Consider the following 27,217-nt stretch of genomic DNA (forward strand, 5'->3'; position numbering starts at 1 on the left):
GCGTTTTTCCAGCATTTTCTGTTTTTACTTTAGCTTTCTCTTATGTCCTGTTCTTGCTCTTGAAAGCATTTTTATTTCGCTCAAAACAAAGCACTTTTTATCGTTACCATCAAGCTCCTTGTTGAATCACAACGGGTATTATGCCGATCAGAATCCTGAAAGCTTTAAGTGAATTGTCTTAAAGTTATAAGGCTTATTTTCATTTGGAGACGTTGTTGATCTCAAGGTACTTTCACAATTCTTTTTTATGGAATAAAGATTCAAAATTCATTCACATTTCTTGCAATCCGTTTTTTTTACTCTAGTCATGCTGTTTAAATGTTAGCCTACAGTAGTTTTGTTTCTTGCAGCATGGTGGTGTTCTCCAAAGCAAAATCTAATGATTCTGATAATCAAAAATAGGTATGTGCATATGATTATAAAAAGTAGTCAAACCTGGGGTTCTTGTGACTTATATGATCAGTAGAAATTGTACCTGTGTTTTAAGTCTGTACTCTTCCAAATCTTTGCATTCCTTCCAATTCCTCGCTTTGTTTAAAGACTTTGTAATTAAATACAGTGACTATGGTCTGCTTACAAGCTAACTGTTATAATGGTTGTTTAGCCCTTGTTTGAAGTTTGTTGTTGGACTAATAATTGGTTCACAATTTATACCTGTTAATGTTCAGTTCAACTCATTTGACAAAATCAAACGAAAGGATTTTATTAATAAAATGGTGATATTACAGATGTTCAACAGGTTTGGACTAATAATCGGTTCACAATTTATATCTATTAACACTCAGTTCAACTCATTTGACAAAATCGAATGAAAGGATTTTATTAATAAAATGCTGATATTACAGATGTTCAGCAGGTTTGTAAATGCTTGTACAATTATTGTATTGATTACACCAATTTTTTTTGCCATAAATGTTTCATACATCTGCAAATAAAGCAGAGTTTAACAATCCTCCTGATTCATAGTGACGTGTGCACAATCCACAAATAAAACTTGTTTTCGTAATCCAAGCATATGTTCATGCAGATTACAAAAGTTTAAAGAGTAATTTAATTGCTTTACCGTTCCTCCTGAGGGTAGTAACCAACCTCAGGGTGTAATTCTGGAATGATTTATATCTCATCCAATTAGGCAATTGTTATATGGACTCCTGAAGGACTCCCAGTGGGCTATACAACTGCAGGACCATCACAGCCGAGTCTCACTTATTTTCATACAGTATCAACTTCCAGCAGGGTGCTATTAACAATTAGGGGCAGAATCCTACCTAGTTTCTCTCCCTTGGACTAGCTTGGGAATGTAATAAAACTAATTGCAGTGCTTCCATTGCACATGTGGGTTCAATGCCAGCAAAAGCATGATGAGCTGGTTAAATCCCCTATAATCATGATAAAGTCTGTTTAAGATACCCAGCTGAGCAGCAGAGTGAGCATTGCAATCAGCTACCATCTGTATTGCAAAACAAAAACAGAATTACCTGGAAAAAGCTGGCAGCATGGGCGGAGAAGAAAAGAGTTGACGTTTCAAGTGCTCATGACCCTTCGACAGAACAATATGCACCCACTCCACAATTGAATTTTACCATCATAGAATCTTAGAGCATTGAAACTGATACTGCCCACTCAGCCCATAACAATGATTTTATCCACATCAATCCACCTACTCTAAACCCACTCTCCCGCTTGGAATTTGGAGAAGAAAGGGAGGTTGGTGACAGAGTGATAGTTTGTCAACTAGAGTTGATGATTTTCGTTTGAGGAATGGTTGAAAGGGGAGGAAAGTTCCAGAGGAGAGAGAGCCATTTACAGTTTCATCACTTAGAGTCTGAGGTGTGATGTTGGGTGATCTTTAGTTTAGTGGGAAAGGGGTCAAGGGAGCTGGGAGTAGATGAAATGACATTGGAGAAGGCGTAGAGGGAGCTAAAAGGGAAATTAGAGGGTGAAGGGGGTTCAGAGCTACAGTTGGAGAGGCACATTTGACTTGGTGGGCATAGGGCTGGGAGGAGGGGAAGCAGAAAAGGCAGCTGAACAAGTGGTTTCAATATTAGTTACAAAGAAGTACATAAGCCCATTGCATGTTGCCTGTATAGTGGGATGTCATGCAACATTAGTTCATCTTCACTGAGTTATATAGCATAACCCTCACAGCACCACTCTTAAGTGTGATACAATTGAATGGTTGCCACTCAATGTTTTTGGTGAATGGACTGTAAATGTTGATCCAGTGGAGGATAATGATATTAATAATATTACCAGTTAAAGGAAGATTTGGAGGATGAAACAGATAGTTTTGCACTCCTTGGTCAAGTTCTGAAGCATACATGTATTATAGCCACAGTAATAATTTATGAAGACATTTAAACACTGAGATTTTTAATTTAAACTAAATTCTTCATCAATATTTGATAATATAATGCTTGCCTATCAGGAGTATTAATTAAAGTAAGAGTTGCTGATTGTACAATTGAGGAGAACCCATTTCTGAAAATAGGACAAAAGGTCCTTGTAAGAGCCAATAGCTCTTTTCAAAGGGGCCTCTGATTTGCTTATTTTCATTTGTTTTATCTATAGATGCAGTGATCAGTGGATTTTATAATCAGTGTTTTAATTTGGGTTCCCCAATTTTAATTTTATTTTTGTCATGGTGGATTTTGCACTCATTAACAGGTGACATTTGCATTTTCAGCCAGTACCAACATCGCACATGCTCTGTTAAGCTGGAGATAAAGTTCACAATGCTCAATAATATGCCCTAACTCCAAAATCAGTCTGAACATATTCCACCTGACCTTTCAGCTTTGAACAGCCTTGTGGCCTCTTCGAACAACACTGCAAATGCAATTTAGTTTCAGGTCCTTACAACAATCATACAGAGAGTTCTGTCCCTCCATCTAAGTTGGATTTGAACCAAATTCCCAAAAGCGTAGTGACCATGTACAAACCCACTGAACCACTCAATCTCAATCATGTCTTGAATAGGATTTAATAATACTTTTCCATAAAAATTAGTTCATATATGCAGTAGCAAGTGGTGCAACAAATACGTTATCTGTTCAACTACACTAGATGTGTTTTTGCCATCATCCTTGCAGCAAATGATGTCTGAATATTCAAGATCTACTTAAAGAAAATACAACAATTTAAATATGAATTGGATTAATTTGTAGTTCTGCTTTATCTGCCAAAATTATAGTTCACTATGTGGGCTATTGTGACATTTGACGAGCTTGATATTAGGTTTTACCATCATCCAAGCATACTTGCACAGGTTTTCTTTATTACAATCATTCTGCCAGTACACAACATTTCTCCTGTTGAGATTGGCTGCAGCACAGGCATTGTACCACCATCCTCCACCTGGGATCCCATTGAGCTCCAGTTTAGCACAGTTCTGAAAATAGTTGTCATTATCACTATCTTTTGTGGTGAATTTCTGGTTGTCATGGATATAAGCTTCTGTCTCTTGGGTCAGAGCATCAGCTGCTGTTCCTTGATAAAGACCAAGTCTGATTTTGTATCTGGATTCTTCACCTTCGATCAGGACTGGGTCATATTCTCCCCATTTTATTCCTCCATTCACGTCAATGAGTTTTATTCCCAACTTGTATGCTCCCAGCTTGCTGGTAAGTCTGTGCATGAACTCATTGCCCAGCCAATGGTCACCATTAACCAAACCGAATCCTTGCTTGTAGTCCTGCCATGTTCTGTCAAAATCCATGGAGCTGTTTGCGGTGATGTGCTGGATCACTGTCCAGCCACCCTCCGCACTCTGCATGTCACAGTAGACAACTATAAGATCCTTCATTAGTTGAATGATATAAAGACCGTCTTTCGCCGTACCTTCTGACTGCTGAAAAATCTCGTGACAGTCACTTGGGAAACCTAGACAACACAGAGGCATCAATTAAAACAACATTATAACCACCTCAGTCAGGAGCTTGAAACAAAAACAGAAAATGCTGGAAAAACTCAGCAGGTCTAACAGCATCTGTGGAGACAAAGGCAGAGTTATCGTTTCGCGTCCGTATGACTCTTCTTCAGAGCTGATGCTGTTAGACCTGCTGAGTTTTTCCTGCATTTTCTGTTTTTGTTTCAGATTTCCAGCATCCGCAGTATTTTGCTTTTACTTTAGTCAGGAGTTTCACCTTTTTGCATTTGTTGCAAAAACTCATTGGAAGTAATGACTTCTGTGCTAAATCACCAGGGTTTATTCTGCAACATACGCTCAGATAAATAATTCATATATACTCTATTTTTCGGTCGGCCAATTTTTATAGGTTTATTTCAGTGATAAAATAACATGCTAATAAAAGTCTGATCTGGTATTTCACTCTATATTGTCATCACAGCGTACTTTACCGTGGTAAGAATAACAAAGAAGGTGTAATAGTCAGAATAGCTGCTGTTCCAATTGTCAATATTGATTCATAAAGATATTCACAATATTTTGAACTGGAAATTAATTCAAACTTACCACTTCCTTGTTTCATATTGATGATATGAGGATGATCCTTTGAAGATAGGAGGTGCGCATTTTCCAACTCTACAGATAGTTCTGCGCTTATCAAAATGGTCGACTTAAGCCACGTAAGTAGAATGAAGGTGAGTAAACTCATTATTACTGTTTGTTCAAACCCGTCAGGAAAATTAAACTGCAAAAAATTCAAAAGTTCACACAATCACAGAATTGTTATGGTGCAGGAGGAGGTAATTCAGCCCATCAAGCTTGTACTGCCTCTCCAAATGAGCCTCATGACTTAGTGCCATTCACCTGCTTTTTCCCTGTAACCCTTGCATGTTGTTTCTATTCAAGTAATCATCTAATGCCCTCTTGAACGTGTCGATTGAACCTGCCTCCACCACACTTCCAGGCAGTGCATTCCAGACTTGAACCACTCGCTGTGTGAAAAAGTTTTTTTTCACAACACATTTGCTTCTTTTGCAAATCACTTTAAATCCGTGCCCTCTTGTTCTAGATCCCTTGACGAGCGGGAACATTTTCTCCCTATCTACTTTATCCAGCCCCCTCATGATTTTGAACACCTCTATCAAATCTCCCCTTAGCCTTCTCCTCTCCAAGGAGAACAGTCCCAACGTCTCCAACATATCTTCATAACTCAAGTTTCTCCTCCCTGGTGTCAAACATACTACGTATAAGTGAATTAAAGGCATTCCCATTCATACTGTTTCTTCCTCCAAGCTAGATTTTCACTTGATGTTAGAGCAATCAGGCAGCCTCGTGCTAACATCTTTGGCTTCACCACCAGATGGTTACAAGTCTGGAGTCTAGGAGCTACCTATCACTCTAATTTGACTACTAGAGTTCTGATGAGTTTCTGGCTAGAATTCCAACGTGGAGTGCTTCATGGAGCACCATACCAATCTTGGGAGGACAAAGAACAATAGCTATTACACCCTGATACTGTGTAAAAACCATTAGCTGGTAACGAACATTTTCTGGTGTTGATTGTAGAGAAATTAACAGTGGGGAACTAGCCAACCCATTTGGCAAAAGTAGGTCAGAGGTAGAAATGACTAGAAACAATAATACATAAGTATTCACTATTTTATTCTGAGATTTCAACTGCTACTGAATTGACTGATCCATTGCAGTTAAATATATATTTAACCATCCCAGATACAAATATTTCATGGATCATGTAATTATGTTCTATGTCTAAACAACCAGAGCAACAAATAGGACACTGATTGTTTTAAAGACTGACTTTTTACACTGACCTTCCAATCTCAGCTCTAACAAAATAATCATCCCTACAGGAACCCATACAAATGTACTGCAGCTTCTGTCTTACCTTTCCGAATTAAGTGAATGCAGCTGGCACAATACAAACAAATCTCAGGTTAAGATAAGGAAAATTTGCGAAACAACACGACTGTCCCTGCTGTTCATGTGATATCTCTCTGTACTTTGGCAGGTGATGATGTTTCAGTCCAATGTGCAATTCGTTCTCATTGACCAAGGTGCTATCAATTACCCAATTCCAACGCAGCAGGTTTGTAGCACTTCTTATCTATACACTTTGTACTATATTTCAAATAAGAGCTCTGATGAAGAGTCCTACGGACTCGAAATGTTAACTCTGTCTTTCTCGCCACAGATGCTGTCAGACCTGCTGAGTTTTTCCAGCAGTTTTTGTTTCAGATTCAAGCCTTCTTCTCCCCAGGGAAAACAGTCCCAATCTCTCCGACCTAACTACATAACTGAAATTTCGCATCCTTGGAACCAGATTTTTCCACACTTTCTCCGATGCCTTCACATCTTTTCTAAAATGTGGTGCCCAGAACTGGATGCGATACTCCAGCTGAGGCTGAACTAGTGACTTGTACAAGTTCAATATAACCTCCTTGCTCTTGTACTCTATGTCCCTATTAATAAAATCTAGGGTATTGTGTGCTTTATTAACCACGTTCTCAACCACGTACCTTCAATGACTTGTGCGCATATACACGCAGGTCCCACTGCTCCTGCACCCAATTCAGAGCTGCATTCATTAAATAATCACAGGCTAGGATAATAAACTACTTGTTTCATATGTAAAGTACCAATTGCATCTTTTCAAACAGTTGAAGCCACCATCAATGTCCCTTAATCCAGCTACATATGCAAATATGCAATGAATGATTTACATTCTAGTTAAAATGCCTGGAACAAAGTCAAGTGTGATTAAAATATAGATTTTGCTGATGACATTTTTAAAAAATTGTCAATATTCTACCATTGGCTATTGCTGGCATATTTAATACAAACTAACGGCTAATAACGTGCCAATCGTGTCTGGGGTTGCAAACTGAGAGGCAAAACCAAGTACAATATTCAGATCCAGTGGGTTTAGAAGGCAGGAGGATGATTGGACATGGGTGGGAGAGGAGATAGGGAAAGGGGGAGAAAGGCATTTGGAAAAGTGAACAGGGAATGTGAGAAAAAAAAAGGTGGGGGGGGGGGGAGAATTGGGGAGCAAAGGCAGAGAAACTAGTTTAGCAGCTGGATGGGCACAGTGTGGATTATGCTGACAGATGGAAGGCAGTAGTGATGGTGAGCTAGCCTTCACTCTTGCAAAGCTGCACTGACTCAGTAATGCAACGGTTGGTGTGGGTTCCAGTTCAACTTCACATGAAAATTTCCCCAGGATAGGGTTAATTTGTGGTCCCATTTTGTTGGCTCACCATCCTATGAACATACGAACAAGGAGCAGAAGTAGGCTATTCGGCCCCTCGAGCCTGCTCTGCCATTTAATAAGATCATGGCTGATCTGATATTAACCTCAAATCTACATCCCGCCTACCCTCGATAACCTATCACCCCCTTACTTACCAAGAACCTATCTACCTCTGCCTTAAAAATATTCAAAGACTCTGCTTCCACCACCTTTTCAGGAAGAGAGTCCCAAAGGCTCAAGATCCTCTGAGAGAGGAAATTTCATGTCATCTCCATTTTAAATTGGCGACCCCTTATTTTTAAACAATGACCTCTAGTTCTAGATTCTCCCAAAAGAGGAAACATCTTCTCCATATCCACCCTGTCAAGACCTCTCAGGATCTTACATGTTTCAGTCAAGTTGCCTCTTACTCTTCTAGACTCCAGCGGCTAAAAGCCTAGTCTATCCAACCTTCCTACATAAGACAGCCCGCCCATTCTAATTATTAGTCTGGTAAACCTTCTCTGAACTGCTTCCAATGCACTTAATTCCTTTGTTAATAAGGTGACCAATACTGTACACAGTACTCCAGGTGTGGTCTCACTAGTGCCCTGTATAACTGAAGCATAACCTCCCTACTTTTCTATTCAATTCCCCTCGCAATAAATGATAACATTCCAGTAGCTTTCCTAATTACCTGCTGTAGCTGCACACTAGCCTTTTGAGATTCATGCACTAAGACACCCAGATCCCTCTGTATCTCAGAGCTCTGCAATTTCTCACCATTTAGATAATAAGCTTCTCTTTCATTCTTCCTGCCAAAATGGACAATTTCACATTTTCCCACATTATATCCCATTTGCCAGATCTTTGCCCACTCACTTAACCTATCAGTATCTGTTTGTAGCCTCCTTATGTCCCCTTCACCGCTTACTTTCCTACCTATCTTTGTGTCATCAGAAGATTTGGCAATCATTCCTTCATCAAAGTCATTTGATGGATACTGCAAGCTTCCATTTAGTTGCCACCGAGTAGGAGTAGGGTGCCTTGGGCTTCGGTGTCTGCAGGTGGGACTTGCTGTTCTGTGGATGGGGCTGTTGAAGTCCAGATGGTTTTTTTTTGTTAGTCTGGGGCCCTTGAGACCTGGGCAGACTTTGGCTTTTGGGAGTAGGTGGGTGGTATACCCATTCATGAAGATTTTGCTGCTGGGGAGAGGGAGAGATAATTAACTTATGGAATTCTGACGTTCAGTGCATGTGGTGGAGAGGAGATAAATGGGCAAAGCTGGGAGGAAAAAGTTTTACAGGTGGGACTTACAGCCACTAAACAGCTTCTGGGAGGGAGCGTGGGACTCCCTAACCTGTGTGGGATTTTCAAGGGTGCAATTTGAAGGGTAGACCACAGGTTGAAACTCTCTCTAAGACTAAGTGCCCATTCCATGCTGGAAGCACTTAAAAGAGTTTGGGGTTCAACGTTGCTTATATCTTACCAGGAGTGCTTCCCCCAACTCGGTCAGTGTGCAATAAGGGTGTGTTACAGTACAACATTGTATTAGTAGATTTATAGCTATAATAAAGATAGTTCACCTTTCACAATAAACAATTATTGGATAGAGTCTGGAGCTGGAGATAATGCTTTGGTGTGTAACATTGGGCCAGATTCTGAGGTGAGTGGTGAGCGAACAGGTTATAATCACCCGTAGACTTTCTGTGGGTTCTCGTGCTGGAGGTTTCCATCACCCAAGTATCAGAAAAGCATGGAGCCCCCTACACCTGTATGAACAGGGAAAACAACCACGTCTCTCCTTAACCAAGCAGATTGAAGAATTGTAAATGAGAAACACAGAATCTGAACCAGGAAATATTGGTCTGAACCTTTGAATTCAATGTCAAATCAGGTACGGGTAGTGAAATAAAGAGTGGGAAAGAAAGATTGAATTAAGAGAACCAGAAAGAGAACATTAACCAAATAAAAAAGTAGCTTTAATTTTTAAAATATCTTCTACAATAATTAAAGTTTGAAGGGATGAGACTTCACAGTGAAAGTTAATTGTCAGTGCTAGAGAAGTTATTGGCAATAATTAAGACGTAACACAAAGTTAGAAGGGTCACTGAAATGAACAAGCCCTAACTTTTTTCTGGCATGTTTAGTGCATATACATCAGGTAATGACAGCACCTTCGTGCCATTTCATGTATTTCAATGCTGTGTTTCTTGGTGAGGTACCATTATCGTGCATCTTCTTGAAAAGTAGGGCATCTCGGGCAGAAACTTCCAGATTTCTGCACTTAACTGTGCACGTACGGTCACTGGAAATGGCTATCAGACTTACACTTCAATAACTGAATGCTGTTAGCCTTGCTGTCATTTCGACCGCACAATCCAGATCATTACTAACTCATCATTGAAATTATCTGCCACAGTGCCACCTGCAGGTGTAAGAGGTACTGCACCGAATTCTAGGAGCCACCTTATCATTAAATGTAATATATCATTTTAAGGTCGTGACTTCCCAGGCATCAGTGATTTCCACACTCTTACATGCTTTGGAGACTTGTGCACCTCAAAGCACTGGAGAAGTACCCCCATTGGTGTCTTTGCAAGATTCGCCAAACCCAATGGCAAGAAAGGCGGTCCAATAGCCGCATCCTCTCCGAAATGAACTTGCCCAGTATTAAAGCGCGAATAACTCAAAACCAACTCTAGACACGTTGTTTGTATGCCTAACTCCAGACTCCTGAAGCAACTGGAACTCAGTCACGGCAGTTGACTTGCAGGACAGTGGAAACACTTTAGACATGTCCTCGAAGCATCCCTGGAAGAGGTCAAACATCCCCACCGGCTCAAGGGAGACCCTGGCTTGTGACCGACCAGAATGGAAAAGGTAATTTAGGGGGACACCAAACAACATCGAGAGACTTCGGTGGGAAGGTGCAGAGGTGAAAACGTCAGACAAAGCACACAAACCTCCGAACAACTCACCTGCCCCACAAGTGGCAGAGTCTGCAGATTGCAGATCGGACTTATCAGCCACCTCAGAAACCCATTGAACCGGAGTGGAAGCAAGCCATCCTCGATCCTGAGGGACTGCCTAAGGAGAAGACTACAGAGTATACTATATAAGAGAAGACTAGAAGAACATACGGGGCTCATTGAACGGATGGAAAATATTGATGAGGCACATTAAAGAAATCTAGTAGAAAAACAATTGCTGCACAAACATTTCCTCCATGCTGACTTAACCATACAACAGGAAATTATACGTGAAGAGTCTATGCAGCTCCTAGTTTCAAAATCTTATTTAATAGTGGTAGTATCTTTAATTTTGTCCCTTATGACAGGCAGCTTCGTAGAAATTTCAACCACCCAGGTCTGACTGGTTAGGTTTAGTTTAGTTTCAGCTAAGGCACTGTAACAAAGTTGAAGCAATAGAACAATTCAAATTGCAAAAGGAAAACGTTGGTAACAATTCATTAACTGTTAGATGCCAAACAGGAAGGTGTGCATTCCTTTCCTTCTTCTCAATGCCACGCACAATTCATCCCAAACGTCTGCGGGGAGATATGGGCATGTGATCAGTGATAGCAGAAATGCACTTGATTCCCTCCCCACAGCAGATTTAGTGGCGACTGATCTCAACTTTGCACCTCCTTTGAACAATAAGGCTAGGGTAAATATTTTTTTTTCTGGAGAAGTGTTTTTTTCTGGATATGCAACATGCCCTCTAATGCAATGCCCTTGTGCCTTGTTGAAATTTAATCAACCATTTCACGCATATAAAATCAAGCCCCTCCCGGGATATTTAGCAATGACTGCTAAATGCCAGGTGAGGAAAGGACCAAGCTGTTGTGCCATTTTCCAATCCAACAACTGGCCAGCAGGCACTTATACATGGAATAAGCTGCTTATACGTGGAATCACCATTAGTTCCTGGTAGTTGATGGCTTCCAGTGCTCATCAATTCCAAGTCTACCTTCATGTAAGGAGGTGGCAAACATAGAGCGCAAGGAGCGGAATTATTTACTAAATTAAGCCAAGATTCTAACCACTTATACAATTACAAAGCAAATTTGAATATTTAAAAGGTCGTAAAGGGACAAAGGAGGCTACTTGGCTTTTGTAAGTGGAGAATATCCCCCATTCAAGTATGAAGTTCAGATTTGAAACAACCCTTTAGCAGTTAGGCATTCATATACTCATAATTGCTCAGAAGATAACACTTACCGAAAGATGCTGAGAGTTTCTTTAACTTAATAGTTTGTTTTTTTGAAATGTGTGAGGAGACACCATAATACGTGAATGCATCCAAGAGATGGGAGAGAGCATTATGGGGAGATGGTGGTTTACTGGTACTGTCACTGGATTTAATAATCCACAGGCCCAGGCTAATCCTTATGCTCTGGGGATATGGGTTCAAACCCTAACACTGCAGCTGGTGGAATTTAAATTCAGCTAATAATAAGACTGGAATTGAAAGCTAGTCTATCAGTAATGGTAACCAGCATAACTATAATCATTGTCATAAAAACCCATCTAGTTCACTTTAATGCCCTTTAGGGAAGGAAATTTGCCTTCCTTACATGGCCTGGCCTACATGTGACTTCAGACCCACAGCAATGTGGTTGATTCTTAACTGCCCCTGAAATGGCCTAGCAAGCCACTCAGTTCATGGGCAATTAGGGATGGGCAACAAACGCTGGCCTTGCCAGTGATGCCCACATCCTATGAGAGTATTAAAAAAAACTGTGCAGTAATAATGGAGAGAGTGAACGTTGAAGGTGGTGGATGGGGTGGGTGCCAATCAAACGGGCTGCTTTGTCCTGAATGGTGTCAAGCTTCTTGAGTGTTATTGGAGCTGCAACGCCATCTAGGACAAAGCTGCCCACTTGATGGGCACCCCATTCACTCCTTCCACTGCCAACAACAGTGGCGGCAATGTGTACCATTTACAAAATTCACTGCAGGAACTCACCAAGGCTCCTTAAACAGCATCTTCCAAACCCATGACCATTGCCATCTAGAGGGACAAAGGCAACAGACACATGGGAACACCAGCACCTGGAAGCTCCCCTCCAATCCACTCACCATCCTGAATTGGAAATATATCAGTGTTCCTTCACTGTCACTGAGTCAAAATCCTGGAACTCCCTCCCTAACAGCACTGTGGGTGTACCTACACCACATGGACTGCAGCAGTTCAAGAAGGAAGCTCACCACCACCTTCTCAAGGGCAACTAGGGCTAGGCAATAAACGCTGCACTAGCCAGTGATATCCACATCCCATGAACGCATAAAGAAATAGCTACAATGGTCATCAGCTAAGAGGTGAGAGCAAAAATTGGTTCAAAAGGTTATAAAGTGCTGTGATAGGGAACCGCAAGTTTTGTTGGAAAAGATAGGCTCAGAACTGTAATTTCCTTTGTGAGATACTACAATTTTATTGAACTAAAGTGACAGGGAGGATAATAAAGAAACAAACAATAATAAATAAATCTGAGGATAGATTGGAGAGGTTGGGACTCTTTACCTTGGGAAAATGAAGGCTGAGAGGAGACTTGATAGAAGTATTCAAGATCCTGAGGGGTATGGACAGAGTAAATAGTGAGAAACTCTTCCCACTCAATACAGCATCAAGAACTAGGGGGCACAGGTTCAAAATAATTGGCAAAAACGAGTAAATTTGATGTGTGGAAAAGTTTTTTCACCGAGGGTGGTTGGAGACTGGAACTAATTTCTTGAAAGAATGGTGGAGGCAGGTTCAATCAAGGTATTCAAAAGGGAATTGGATTGCTACCTGACAAAAATTAATGTACAAGGTTACAGGGATAAGGCAGGGGAGTGGGACTAGGTGAAATGCTCTTTCAGAGAGCCAGTGCAGACTTAAAGGGCTGAATGGCCTCCTTCTGCACTGTAAAGATTCTGTGATAGACTCCTAAATATTATTCACATAGTTCATGTCAATGTTGCTCCTTTGGTTGTATTAAGAGTCATTGAGACATAGTTTACTTGTATTAATTTATTTTGTGCATTTGAAATAAACACCACTCAGAAACAAAAGTTACCTTGAATATACTTTCATCAATTGGAGACATCACTGCCTTGTACCTCAGAAATTTGAACAGGGATTTGAAATATTTCACTTTTATATTATTTTAATCTCTCGAACAGACTTTGAATGTATTAAAAATATTTACCAAAACTGGCAGTAAATAAACTGGGATATTATTCTTTAATTAAAGAAATTCTTCAGAATATACCAGTCACTGCAAGCACAGAGAATTTTTGATATTTCCATATATACAGAAATACCAAGCAAATCCCTTTGTCTTCAAGAAGTCAAATATATTCTTCCAAAATTTGATTTTTCTTTGCAAGAAGCTCTCAGTATTTATTCTACTAGTGGTTTTTTTTTAAAAAAGAGAGCACAAAGAGGCGTTTTGTGTGTATATTAACCTTGAACAACACAACGATGGAAGAACTACCTCCTCTTCACAGCACCACTTTTGCCAGCCTTGCTACCACTTCCGGATTTAGATGACTTGGAAGAGAAAAGGCGGGTCATAAACTCTGAAACATCTGGCAACTCGTGGTTCGGGTTTAACATGTTCATGGATTGCTCCATCTCCTAAAATAGAAAGCAGACACATGCTGTGATGATACTACAGAATCTCTTTCATCCCTACAATCATCCAAAATCAATGGTGTTAAGTGGAGCTTTTAAGAACACCAGAATCCAGCTCAATCGCAGAAGCCAGTCGAGTTTGGGACAATCACAAATTGTCTACGTTTAAGCACCAATACTTACAGTATATTAACGTAAATGTTACTGTCAAGGACTAAGTCACTTTCATTTTTCACCTTCGTTTACAAAATTGAAATGCTAACTAACAAATCCAGCAAGTAACCTCATTTTACTCCAAGTACTAGCATGAAGGAACAAATGTTCTTTCCTAAGTTTGCCATCTTGAAAAAAAATTCTCATTATGGTCCTTAGGTAGGATATTAACCATCAGGCCGCACAGATCATTCAGAACGGGACATGGAAAGACAGAATGGATCAGGCAGCACAAAATGTCAGCTTTTCTTCATAGGAACTGGCATGTTCAATCGCCCTCTGAGACAGGCTGCTGCAAGTGGTAGGCTCACCACCACTTTCTCAAGGGACTAGCAACAAATGCTGGCCTTGCCAGCAATGCTCACATCCCGTGAAAGAATTAACAAATAATAAAGTTGGAAGAGCCAAAACTGATTAAACACACAGAAGTTATAGCCAGGTGAACGGATGCCAGGCTACCAAGAACAACTCAAGAATTCAACCTCGAGGTGCAACATGCCTAAAATCTCCCTATTAGCATATTTATACTATTTGTATAAACAACAATTTTTCCAGTTTGAATGCACAGACTTGCGGAATCTCATTGCCAAGTTCTCAGAGTAACATTATCTGTATTATTTAACTCTTCGATAAATTTTCCAAACACCATAAAATAAACAGATTAGGAAGAACTGTCTAGAACATTAGATTCAGTTCTTCTCAGCCAAGTGACAATTCCTTTCAAACTAACCCATTTACCTTGCAACAAAAACAGTCGTTTCGTGGTACAGAGCTTGAGTATCTCTGAAAAAAAAGGGCCTTTTTGGTGGAAGCTTTTCATCTTGCACTCATCAGGACAATTTGCAATTAAAACCCATGTCAGGGGAAAGAACATATTTAAATTGTATGAGAAGAGCACTCTCTTCTCACACAGTAGAAATATGTTGTTTCCCCTGACATTGATACTTTCTTGCAAATTATCCTGATGAGTGCAAGCCAAAAAGCTTTGACAAAAAGTGTCTCTTTTTATCAGCGATACAAATGATTATGCTACCCCACTGTAGAATCATAAAGTACAATTCACAAAATAGTTTTTTGGACCTACGCAACACTGAGTTTTTAAATTAATTGAGTTTTTCATATGAAGTTTGTTTTGTGTCCAATTATCTAAAACACACTCAAAAACTTCACTCCCAATGCATGCAAATTCTTCATTAACACAATGCAGAAATGTCCAGTTCTTTCCAATTCATCTGTAGTATCTGCCTACATTTTTGGATTCAGGACAACCTAAGTGAAATTTCTCTCCAACCATTTTAAACTGAAAAGTAGAGGATACTATGTTTTTCCACTAAAATCAACAAATACAGGAATTTTGTCCTAGCGTGCTTTTTTTAAAAAAAGTTTAGGCTCGGCATACTCACCCGCCTCATCTCAGGATCATTGGTGTTGACCACTTTGGGCAACAGGAGGATGATTAGCAATGGAAGAACCATCATCATGACCTGTGTAAACAGGCAACAGTCAATTTTAAAAGTGAGTATTCAGTACAGTTTGAAGGAAACACTATCCAGGCATCTTGATGCACAAGATCAGTGTTCGTGCAATTGAGAGTAATACATTAGAATGGACGGATGAAATAAAACAGAATAGGAGTAAGTCAGGTCTTTTTGCGGGTTGGCAGGCTGCTACAACTGATGCGCTGCAAGGATCAGTGCTGGGGCCTCAGGTATTTACCACTTTATATTAATAAGTTAGATGAAGGGACTGGTTGGAATGTATCCAAGTTTTGCTCATGATACAAAGCTGGGTTCTCAAAGTGTTGAGGACACAAAGGCCCCGGGGGGAGGGGGGGGAGGAGGTGCCATCTTGCCATGGCATTCCTGCCACCAGTGAAGTTTCCCAGGGCAGGTGGGGAAGTGGATCTGCTGCCACAAAGACGGGCAGCCAATTAAGACGATTAAGGCCCCAATTGGGGCTGTTTTTTTGAGGCTTCGCTGGTATTCCTTCCACCAGTGGAGTAGCTCCCCATCACATGCAGAAGCAGCCAGCTCAGTGGAGGTAGCCTCCTTATGACAGGCTAGGGGAGCAGGAGGCTCCAGGTCCCGATAAAGCGGCCATTGGCAGGATTGATTTCCTTAAGATTCAAAAAAGCGAAGGATATTAGGATTGGCAGATTGTGTTTGAGGGCCATATGGCCTTCTCCAGCTCCTATTTTTTTAATGTTCTTAGGTACAACAGCAGAAGTTAATTTACAGTTTGAAGCTTGTACAACATTGTAAATGTCAAATCTAACAGCCAGTCCATTATATTAAGAGTACAGGAGAGGAAAATGGAAAAGAATAATCGTTAAGCAGGAAAATGGCAAAAGTGTACGTTACCACAGCACACTATTCAACATGCTTCCTCCAAGTTGAAAATTCAACAAAGGTGAACACAGACTGAACTATCCCAATGAGAGCAGCACAGGTTAGATATATTCCACCATCTCCAAAGGAGAACAAGACATTTTCTGCATTTAAACTGAAATAAGGGACACATCCAATCACATGGAAAACATCCCCCTCATTCTCACTGTAAAGGAACTAGACACAAGTCAATCTTTGAAAAAAAATACACGTGAAAATTCAAGTATTAAAAATTTAATTGCTATCTATATGGAATGAGTCAGCCATTAGATTTTGGCTTATGAAGTTAAATTATGCTGATGATCCTTACTTCAAATATTTACATTTCAGTATAGTCTATTTAGATAAATAATGTGAACAGTCCGAGCTTGTACAAACCTTTCTCAGATGATATCTTAATAATGAAGTATTGTGCAACACTGGCTCCTTCAGCGTTGCTGTCAACTTTTGAACCTGGTCTGCAACATTAATTTAGCGGGGTGGGGGGGGAGATATTAGGGGCAAAAAAAAAGTGTATTGTGCTTTCATTAAAGAAGGTCTGCAGTATAAATGGAGGTGTTAAACGGGCAATGCTGTGCACAGGATAGCTCTCACTTCTTTAACAGCATGCCCCATTGATTAAAATGCAAAGGAGCCCTGTGAACTTGACTCTCTGGACACTCAACCTTACAGCGCAAGAATTAAAAAGTCTTGCATTTATATAACATGTTACCATGCCTGAGAATCATCTTATAGTGCTTGACATGAATTATTTGTAAAATGCGATCACTGCATTATTGTAGGAAAACTCACCAAGTTAATGTGTAACACACCAGCTTTCCACATATTGCAATGAAATTAATGGCCAGTTAATTTGTCCTGACAGTGTTGGGTGACGGGCAATTATTGGCCGAGATACTACGAGGGGCTCCACATTTTCCTTGAGAAGTATCGCAAGGATCTCAGTGAAGGTCACACGAGATTTCACATGAACTTTTCTCAACATACCGGTATTTAGTTTTATTTAAAGCCAGTTAATACATACCAAGTAAAATATTTAAAAAGAGTATGTTGGTATTATGTTCCACATTGAAGTATACAAGATCCTGAACGGCCTTGACAAGGTGGACATGGAAAGGATGTTTCCTCTTGTGGGTGAGTCCACAACTAGGAGGCATGGGGTCACCCTTTTAGGACAGAGAAATTTAGGAGAATTATTTTCTTTCAGAGGGTTGTGCGACTTTGGGACTCTCTGCCTCAGAATGTGGTGGAGGTGGGGTCATTGAATATTTTAAGGCAGAGGTAGATAGATTCTTGTGAGGCAAGGGAATCAAAGGTTATCGGGGAGTAGATGGGAATGTGGCATTCGAAACACGATGATCAGCCGTAATCTTATTGAATGGCGGAGCAGGCTCGGGGGGCTAATTGATCTATTCCTGTATTTATGCTCATATAATGCAGTAATTTTTTTGGCCAATTTACAATAAACACATTGTAGCAAAAAACTACAATTGTAGTTATATAATTCACAAAACACTTACCATAGGATTCATGAGAAAATCTGTCCAACCCCATGTTTCTCTCTTCAGGAAGTATGGGGGCGGGCCAGAAGATTTGATTTGTATGGGATATGGCAACCTAATAACTTCAGATGCCTTTAAGTAGTTCACGTGCCTTGCTCTTGTAAGAAAACAAATAAAAAAAATTAAAAAGAGTGGAACAACTTGATTGTCCAAATTTACCTGCATTGCTTCCTGTTTGGTAAAAAAAAAAGTGCAGGGCCTTTTAAATATTTAATAGTTATTTTATTCAGACATGACAGCAACAACAAATTAAATTATTTCGCAGCTTTAATGTGGTGACACATCCTGAGGCACTTCACAGCAGCATTACAAAACAAAGTACAGGTACAGCTACCCGAAAACCAGCAGTGTCCAAAAACAGGACTAAGTGGGCCAGGCAATAATTTTAGGTGCTATTTAATGAGTGGAAAAGCTTACTGGCTTGTGCAGGGAGTCGCTGCATTGGCGCGGTGGTGTGGCAAGTAGTTTCCCACACTCTGAATAGTCGGAGTGACCCTTGACCTGAACCGACCCAGCTCGGAAAAGTTCGGGGAGCTGTACTTCTCTGCACAACTTCCATCTCGAGCGTCTCTTAAGTGTTCCAGTGACCCGAAGTGAACACAATTTTTTAAAGGTGTGACCTTATCAAAGTGCTATCCAGCTTCAGTGCAGCTGCTTTAGACTTGATCACCGTCAGTCCCTATCTAATTACACTTCAGCTACTGTGAAATACTTTAGGAGCTTTTCCTGAAAACTGGCAAGCTCCAAGATCAGGAACAGACTGGGTCCCCGGGGTTGCTGGTTTTAAGACACTCTTCCTGTATGACACCGAGCCACATGAGGAGATATTAGGACAGAAGGCCCAAACCTTGGCCAGAGAGGTTTTAAGGAATGTCTCAGAAAGAGGAGAGTGAGGGAAGGAGGCGGAGGCTGAAAGAGGATACATCTGGCAAGGGATGGGAACTGTTTGTAAGCGACAAAAGGAATCACAGCCTTCTTTAAAATGGTCCCAGCCTTTTGTTAGATCTTGGTGGCTGTCCCAAACCTGGATTCACATATATTTTTAAAATGTGAAACTGAAATAAGTTACTGTAGTGTGATACAATTCATTTGGACATCAAGAAACACAAGAAGAAATTTCAAATTAACTAAAAATAAATATGCTTCAACATTAATTATTAATTCATTCTTACCTGATTTTACCTTTGGAGGTTATGTCAACTCGCACAGCTTCAAAGCGATAGGCCGCTGATACTATTTCCACCACATATGAACCAGAAGGAACATCATTTACAGTGAAAGTTCCATCTGTCCTATAAAGTGAAAGATACAGGCTGAAATGCTATAGACGATCAGTTTGTTAAACACCATTTGGGTGCTCCAGAAGTAATTGCATGCCCAACCACGCACAGCAATAAAATAACAAGTACAGTAGAATGACTGCGTATAAGATCCTGCGAGGACTTGACAAGGTGGATACTGAAAGGATGTTTCCCCTTGTGAGAGGGACCAGAACTAGGGGACACAGTTTAAAAATAAGGGGTCTCCCATTTAAGATGGAGATGAAGAGAAATTTTTTCCTTTTGAGGGTCATGACTCTTTGGAACTCTTTTCCCCAGAGAGAGTGGTGGAAGCAGGGTCAGTAAATATTTTCAAGGATAAATTAGATAAGATTCTTGACTGACAAGGGAGTCAAAGGGTAAAGGGGGTAGACAGGAATGTACAGTTGAGGCCACAATCAGATCAGCCATGACCTTATCGAATGGCGGAGGAAACTCCAGGGGTCAAAAGGCCAACTCTTGCTTCTAATTTATATGTTCATTAAGTTGAAAGAGATCAAGTACATAAATGAACTCACTGCTTATCATGCCCAATTGCAACAGAACACAAGGGAAGACAATCAAGCTCCGAAGGAGGTGACGAGAAAGACGAGGAGTCTGAAAGACTAAATTCTGAGCAAAGGCTGGAGAATTTCAGGTGGTTCGGCCTTGAAAAGATGCAACGGAGACCTCAGCCATGTGACAATAAATGCTAAATACAGATCATTTCTTTCAATTAAACAGTGGCAATAGGGGGAGAAACCAAGCTCAAACTAGAAGGTGGCAAAATTCTTCATGCAAAGTGTAAGCACATGAAATTGATATTTAGGGAGGGTAACGGAGGCAAAATTGCTGGAATCAATTGAGAAACAGCTGAAAGCAATGATGGTGCTACAGTTCATTTTGGGTGCAGTAAGAATAACCATATTCTTCCATTCCTATAAAAAAAACTGCGGATGCTGGAAATCTGAAACAAAAACAAAAATTGCTGGAAAAACTCAGCAGGTCTGACATCCATGGAGAGAAAGGCAGAGTTAACGTTTCGAGCCCATATGACTCTTCTTCAGAGCTAAAGAGAAGTAAAAATGGTGAAATATATACTGTTTAAGGTGGGGTGGGACAGGTGAAGTGGATAGAAGGCCAGTGATAGGCGGAGGCAAAGGAGAGATTGCAAAAGATGTCATAAACAAAAGGTCGAAGGGGTGTTGATACTGGCTAAAGGAGGTGCTAATGGTGACATTAAGAGTAGAAAGCAGAATGAGCAAGTGACAGATGGCCCTAGTGGGGGTGGGGTGGGAAGAAGGAACAGTGTGAGAAAAAAAATATCAAAATAGGCTAAAAGGTGGAAATAAAACAATGAATGGAAATAAAATAAAAATTAATAATAAAAATAAGTGGGAAAAAATATATATATAAAAATTAAAAATTAAATACTTGAAAAAAGGGGATCATAAAGAAGTGAGGATGGAGGAGAGAGTTCATTATCTGAATGTGTTGAGCTCAATATTAAGTCCAGAAAGCTGTGAAGTGCCTAATTGGAAGATGAAGTGCTGTTCCTCCAGTTAGTGTTGGGCTTCACTGGAACATTGCAGCAGGCCAAGGATGGACATGTGGGCATGAGAGCAGGGTGGAGTGTTGAAATGGCAAGCGACAGGGAGGCCTGGGTCATTCTTGTGGACAGACCAAAGGTGTTCTGCAAAGCGGTCACCCAGTCTGTTTGGTCTTTCCAGTGTAGAGGAGAACGCATTGGGAGCAGCAAATGCAGTAGACTAAATTGAGGGAAATGAAAATGAAGTGCTGCTTCACTTGAAAGGAATATTTGGGCCCTTGGACAGTGAGGAGAGGGGAAGTAATGGGGCAGGTGCTGCACCTTCTGCGATTGCATGGGAAGGTGTTGTGGGAGGGGGTTGAGGTGTAGGGGGTGATGGAGGAGTGGACCAGGGTGTCCCGGAGGGAATGGTCCCTACGGAATGCCGACGGGGGGGTGAAGGGAAGATGTGTTTGGTGGTGGTATCATGCTGGAGTTGGTGGAAATGGCGGAAGATGATCCTTTGAATGCAGAGGCTGGTGGGGTGAAAGGTGAGGACAAGGGAGACCCTATCATGGCTCTGGGAGGGAGAGGAAGGTGTGAAGGCAGAGGTGCGGGAGATGGGCCGGACACCATGAGTAGGAAACCTCAGTTAAGGAAGACATGTCAGAAGCACTGTTTTGGAAAATGGCATCATTGGAACAGATGCGACAGAGGCGAAGGAACTGAGAGAATGGGATGGAGTCCTTACAGGATGCAGGGTGTGAGGTGTTGCAGTTGAGGTAGCTGTGGGAGTCAGTGGGTTTGTAATGAGTATTGGTGTAAAGTCTATCACCAGAAATTGAGACAGAGAGGTCAAGGAAGGGAAGGGAACTGTCAGTGTTGGACCATGTGAAAGTGACGGAGGGGTGGAAATTGGAAGCAAAATTAATACATTTTTCCAGGTCCAGACAAGAACATGAAGCAGCACTGAATCAGTCATCGATGTACCGGAGAAAGAGTTGTGGGAGGGGGCCTGAGTAGGACTGGAACAAGGAATGTTCCACATACTCCATAAAGAGACAGGCATAGCTGAGGCCCATGCGGGTACCCATAGCCACATCTTTTATTTGGAGGAGGTGAGACGAGTTTAAGGAGAAATCGTTCAGTGAGAGACGGAGGAGAGTAGTGGTGGATGGGGATTGTTCGGGCCTCTGTTCAAGGAAGAAGCGGAGAGCCCTCAGACCATCCTGCTGGGGGATGGAGGTGGAGAGGGATTGGACGTCCATGAAGCAGCACTTCACTTGCACTTCCCTTAATTTGGTCTACTGCATTTGCTGCTCCCAATGTAGTCTCCTCTACATTGGTGACACCAAACGCAGACTCGGTAACTGCTTTGCAGAACACTTTCGGTCTGTCCACAAGCATGACCCAGACCTTCCTGTCGCTTGCTATTTCAACAGCCCATCCTGCTCTCACGCCCACATGTCTGTCTTGCTGCAATGTTCCAGTGAAGCTCAACGCAAACTGGAGGAACAGCACCTCATCTTCTGATTAGGCACATTACAGCCTTCTGGACTTAATATTGAGTTCAACAATTTCAGATCATGAACTCTCTCCTCCACCCTCACCCCTTTATGAGCCCCTTTTTTCCAAAAATTTTTTCATATATATATTTTTCACCACCTATTTTTAAAATTTATTTCCATTCATTGTTTTATCCCCACCTTTTAGCTTATTTTGATCTTTTCTCCCACACCGTCCCCTCCCCCTACCCCACTCGGGCCATCGACCACTTGCTCATTCTGCTTTCTACTCTTAATGGCACCATTAGCACCTCCTTTAGCCAATATCACCACCATCAACACCCCCTTGACCTTTTGTTTATGACATCTTTTGCAATCTCTCCTTTGCCTCCACCTATCACTGGCCTTCTGTCCAGCTTCACCTGTCCCATCCCCCCTTAAACAGTATATATTTCACCACATTTTTACTTCTCTTTAGTTCTGAAGAAGAGTCATATGGATTCGAAATGTTAATTCTTCCATTTCTATCCTGTAGGCTATTTACTATTGCCAGTTTGGTCTTCCACAGCAGTCATTTCAAGCCACCTTTGCTAAGGATTCTTTCTGAATGAACCCATTGCTTGTTAATACTTGGGGAATAATTCAACGATGGAGATGAACTTGGATACCTTTACCTTGAGATTAAACTAATCTTCACTATAAGCTCTCCCTGTCCAAGAATTGAACTTAAACAAAAGTATGCCAAAAGCCTCTAGCCACTTGTGGTAAAGTAAGAAACTAGATCACTTAAAGGGTTTAAGTATAGTCTTTGAAAAGCAGTATCAAAGACAGAGAAAAGGTAAGGAAATGTTAAAAGAACAGCTCCAGTTTAAGATTTAACACTAACTCAATGGGCTAAATGGCATCCTTCCGTTATAAAATAATTAGAAGATAAGAAAACATCTATAAGATAATTTATGCATCAAAAAACACAGTTCTCACTTTCAGGCTCACAATCGCTTAAAATAAAGCAAATCCACTGCAGCCAAATTATCAGCGATGATGCCCTGTCAAAATAAACCATCTTGTTGGGTGGCTTAGTAAGTTAGTTCACCACCTGGTGCGGTAATCAATCATAGAAAAAAAGGTCCCAAGTTTAATCTTTGGTCTGGGGCGAGTGGTGAATTTCAGTAGGGAGGCTACAACTGGCTTCGGTAGCACGGAATCCAGATCTCAATCCAACAGCCCACTTCTGTAAAGTGCATCAAGTGGGAAACAGGTACAACTGTCACGACCAACACACTGAACGTGCCAACAATGGCCAACTGAGGTAGCTCACAGCATCAGTGGAAATATACAGCAGGGAGGATCAACACCCTCAGGAGAATAAGAGGAATAAACAGTTTTACGTGTAGCTCAACTCTCTACTGGATTCTTAAAGATCTGTCCTACGCTTGGCCAGGCAGTCACTGTGCTTCCCACTCTACAACAAAGAAAAAAAGACTCTCATTTACATAGTGACCACCATACGAACATATGAATTAGGAGTAGAATCGGTCACTCGGCCTCTCCAGCCTGCTCTGCCATTCAATAAAATCATGACTGATCCGAACGTAACCTCAACCCCACATTCTTGCCTACCCCCGATAACCTTTCACCCCCTTGTTAATCAAGAATCCATCTAGCTCTGCCTTAAAAATATCCAAAGACTCTGCTTCCACTGCCTTTTGAGGAAGAGTTCCAAAGACTCAAAACCCTCAGAGAAAAACGTTCTCATCTCTGTCTTAAATGGGCGACCCCTTATTTCTAAAGTGACCCTTAGTTCTAAATTCTCCAACAAGAGGAAATGTCCTAAAGGCTGCAAAGTGCTTTACAGCCAATTAAGTAGTTTTGAAGTTTAGTCAATGTTTTAATGTAAGAAATGCAGCAGCCAACTTGCACACAACAAGCTCCCAAAAACAGCAAAGTGATAATGACCCGATTGTTAATTTTGGCGATAATGCGAGACAAATAATGGCCAGGACAGCAGAGACAACTTATCTGCTCTTTCAAACTAGTGCGATGGGCTCTTTTAGCGAGCGTGCCACCAACTGAGCTACAGTTGACACATAAGGCTCCCTTGCTATCACAATTGCCTGCCTAAAAGTGACAGTACTTCAAAAAGTATTTTACTTCTGAGTCAGAAGGCTGTAGATTCACATTCCAATCCAGGACCTTGAGCATATAGCCTAAGTGAATATTATAATTTAGTACTGAGGAAGATACACCGTTGGAGGCGCCTTCTTTCAGATGTTAAACTGAGGCCCACCTGCCCTCTCAGATGGATGCAGAAGGATCTCATGGCTGCTATTTTGAAGAGGTTATCCCCGGTGCCCGGGCCAATATTCATCCCACAATCAACAGATTATCTGGGTAATTTATCACATTATCATGTTTGTGGAAGCTTGCTGTGCACAAATTGGCTGCCATATTTCTACCATCACAATTAATGATTACACTTCTATAGTAATTCGTTGGCTGTAAAGCTCTTTGGGACATGTTGTGATCTGGATGGCAACATCTGAATGGATGCAAGTCTTTTATCGATAGAATGGATAAAACATTCTAAGGCAAAAGCAGAACACCCCGGATGTTGGAAATCTGAAATAAAAACAGAAAATGCTGGAAAAACTCAGCAGTTATGGCAGCATCTGTGGAGAGACAGAGTTAATGTTTTGAGTCTGTATGACTTCTTGAGAGCTCCCTCTCTCTCTCCACCTAACAGTCTAATGGAACAGTTTCTTTTGATATATGGGTTCTAAACCCACCGGTCAGAATTTGAGTCTGTTTGCAATCTTGCCTCTGAAACACAAAGTTGCAGGCTCAAGTCCCACTCCAGGACTTGAGCACAAAGATCAAGGCTGACACTCCCAGTGCTGTACCGAGGGAGAGCTGGACAGTTACAGGTGCATCTTTTGGACGAGACGTTAAACCGAGGCCCCATCTGCCTGTTCAGGCGGATGTAAAAGATTCCATGGCCACCATTTTGAAGAAGAGCAGGGAAGTTATCCCTGGTGTCCTGGCCAATAATTATCCCTCAATCATCATCACGAAAAACAGGTTATCTGGTCACTATCTCAGTGGGAGAACAAGCTGGCTGCTACATTTCCTACATGACAATGGTTACATTTCCAAAAAGAAATATTTTGAGGGGAAGTGTGGTCTTCTTGGTGTCCTGTCAATTGTTATCCCTCAATAACCAGATTATCTGGTCAATATCACATTGTTGTTTGCGGGGGAGCAAACTGGCTGCATTCCCTACACAACAATGACAACATTTCCAGAAATAAACATATTTCATTGGCTGTAAAGCATTTTGAGGTATCTGGTGCTATATAAATGCAGCTTCTAGTTGATGGCCTTTTGTTTCCTGAGGTGGGGGCAGGAGTCAGATCCTCCTCCCCAGGCTGCTCAGAGCAAGACTGATCCTATCATCACTGAACAGGAGGAGGGTGAGGCCCAGGCCCCAGTCCCGAGGCCTCGGCCTCTCCTTACTTGAAGAAGCCGACATGCTCCTCTCCCTCCACCAGCACCCGGGCTGTGTGGATCCAATCCTGCGGCCTGACGCCGGGCACCACCGCCCGACCCTCGATTTTAAACTTCTCCCCGGCGCCGCCCTCCACCTCGGAACCACAGCCCAGCCTGAGAGTCATCAGCAAACAGAGGAACCGGGTACAGCCAGCCGCCGCCATCCTGGTCCCGGTGGGAGTGAGAGACTGAACCCGCCTCCCTCACTCACTCTCTCACCCCGCCAACCCCGACCCCACTCGCCCCGCCCCCTCACTCTCTCCCCCCAACCACTCCATTCGCCCCGCCCCCTCACTCTCTCACCACTCCCCCAACCCCACTCGCCCCGCCCCCTCACTCTCTCTCCCCCCTCCCCACAACCCCGACCCCACTCGCCCCGCCCCCTCACTCTCTCCCCCCAACCCCACTCCATTCGCCCCGCCCCCTCACTCTCTCACCACTCCCCCAACCCCACTCGCCCCGCCCCCTCACTCTCTCTCCCCCCTCCCCACAACCCCGACCCCACTCGCCCCGCCCCCTCACTCTCTCCCCCCAACCCCACTCCATTCGCCCCGCCCCCTCACTCTCTCACCACTCCCCCAACCCCACTCGCCCCGCCCCCTCACTCTCTCCCCCCTCCCCACAACCCCGACCCCACTCGCCCCGCCCCCTCACTCTCTCCCCCAACCCCACTCCATTCGCCCCGCCCCCTCTCTCTCCCCCAACCCCACTCCATTCGCCCCGCCCCCTCACTCTCTCACCACTCCCCCAACCCCACTCGCCCCGCCCCCTCACTCTCTCTCCCCCCTCCACACAACCCCACTCGCCCCGCCCCCTCACTTTCTCCCCCAACCGACTCCACTCGCCCCCTCACTCTCTCCCCCCCACTCCACTCGCCCCCCCGCGCCGACTCCACTCGCCCCGCCCCCTCACTCTCTCTCCTCCGCCCCCTCACTCTCCCCCACTCCACTCGCCCCACCCCCTCTCCCCAATCTCACTCGCCCCCTCACTCTGTCTCCCCCCCGCGCCGATTCCACTCGCCCCACCCCCTCACTCTCCCCCACTCGCCCCGCCCCCTCACTCTCTCTCCCCCACCGCCCCACCCCCACTCGCCCCACCCCCTCACTCTCCCCCACTCGCCCCGCCCCCTCTCTCCCCCACCGCCCCGCATCCTCACTCTCTCTCCCCCACCACCCCACCCCCTCTCTCCCCCACCGCCCCGCATCCTCACTCTCTCTCCCCCACCGCCCCACCCCCTCACTCTCCCCCACTCGCCCCGCCCCCTCTCTCCCCCACCACCCCACCCCCTCTCTCCCCCACCGCCCCACCCCCTCTCTCCCCCACCACCCCGCCCCCTCTCTCCCCCACCACCCCACCCCCTCTCTCCCCCACCGCCCCGCCCCCTCACTCTCTCTCCCCGA

General features: G+C 42.8%; 2 protein-coding genes across 2 annotated transcripts; both read right to left on the reverse strand.

Annotated features, from left to right (window-relative positions):
- Positions 1–682: 682 nt before the first annotated feature.
- Positions 683–12,707, reverse strand: zgc:194887 (uncharacterized protein LOC571819 homolog). Its single transcript, XM_041214734.1, has 4 exons — positions 12,684–12,707; positions 10,139–10,259; positions 4,475–4,652; positions 683–3,882 (listed from the first exon to the last, which is right to left on the reverse strand). Exons 3-4 carry the CDS (start codon positions 4,614–4,616, stop codon positions 3,188–3,190), a joined length of 837 nt encoding a protein of 278 aa, XP_041070668.1. The 5' UTR covers positions 4,617–4,652; positions 10,139–10,259; positions 12,684–12,707; the 3' UTR covers positions 683–3,187.
- A 450-nt stretch (positions 12,708–13,157) lies between these two features.
- On the reverse strand, positions 13,158–26,045 carry emc7b (ER membrane protein complex subunit 7b). Its single transcript, XM_041213924.1, has 5 exons — positions 25,785–26,045; positions 19,113–19,232; positions 17,899–18,037; positions 15,395–15,475; positions 13,158–13,781 (listed from the first exon to the last, which is right to left on the reverse strand). Exons 1-5 carry the CDS (start codon positions 25,979–25,981, stop codon positions 13,635–13,637), a joined length of 684 nt encoding a protein of 227 aa, XP_041069858.1. The 5' UTR covers positions 25,982–26,045; the 3' UTR covers positions 13,158–13,634.
- Between the last annotated feature and the right edge of the window lie 1,172 nt (positions 26,046–27,217).

The sequence above is a fragment of the Carcharodon carcharias genome, chromosome 20 (assembly GCF_017639515.1).
Source record: "Carcharodon carcharias isolate sCarCar2 chromosome 20, sCarCar2.pri, whole genome shotgun sequence".
NCBI lineage: Eukaryota > Metazoa > Chordata > Chondrichthyes > Lamniformes > Lamnidae > Carcharodon > Carcharodon carcharias.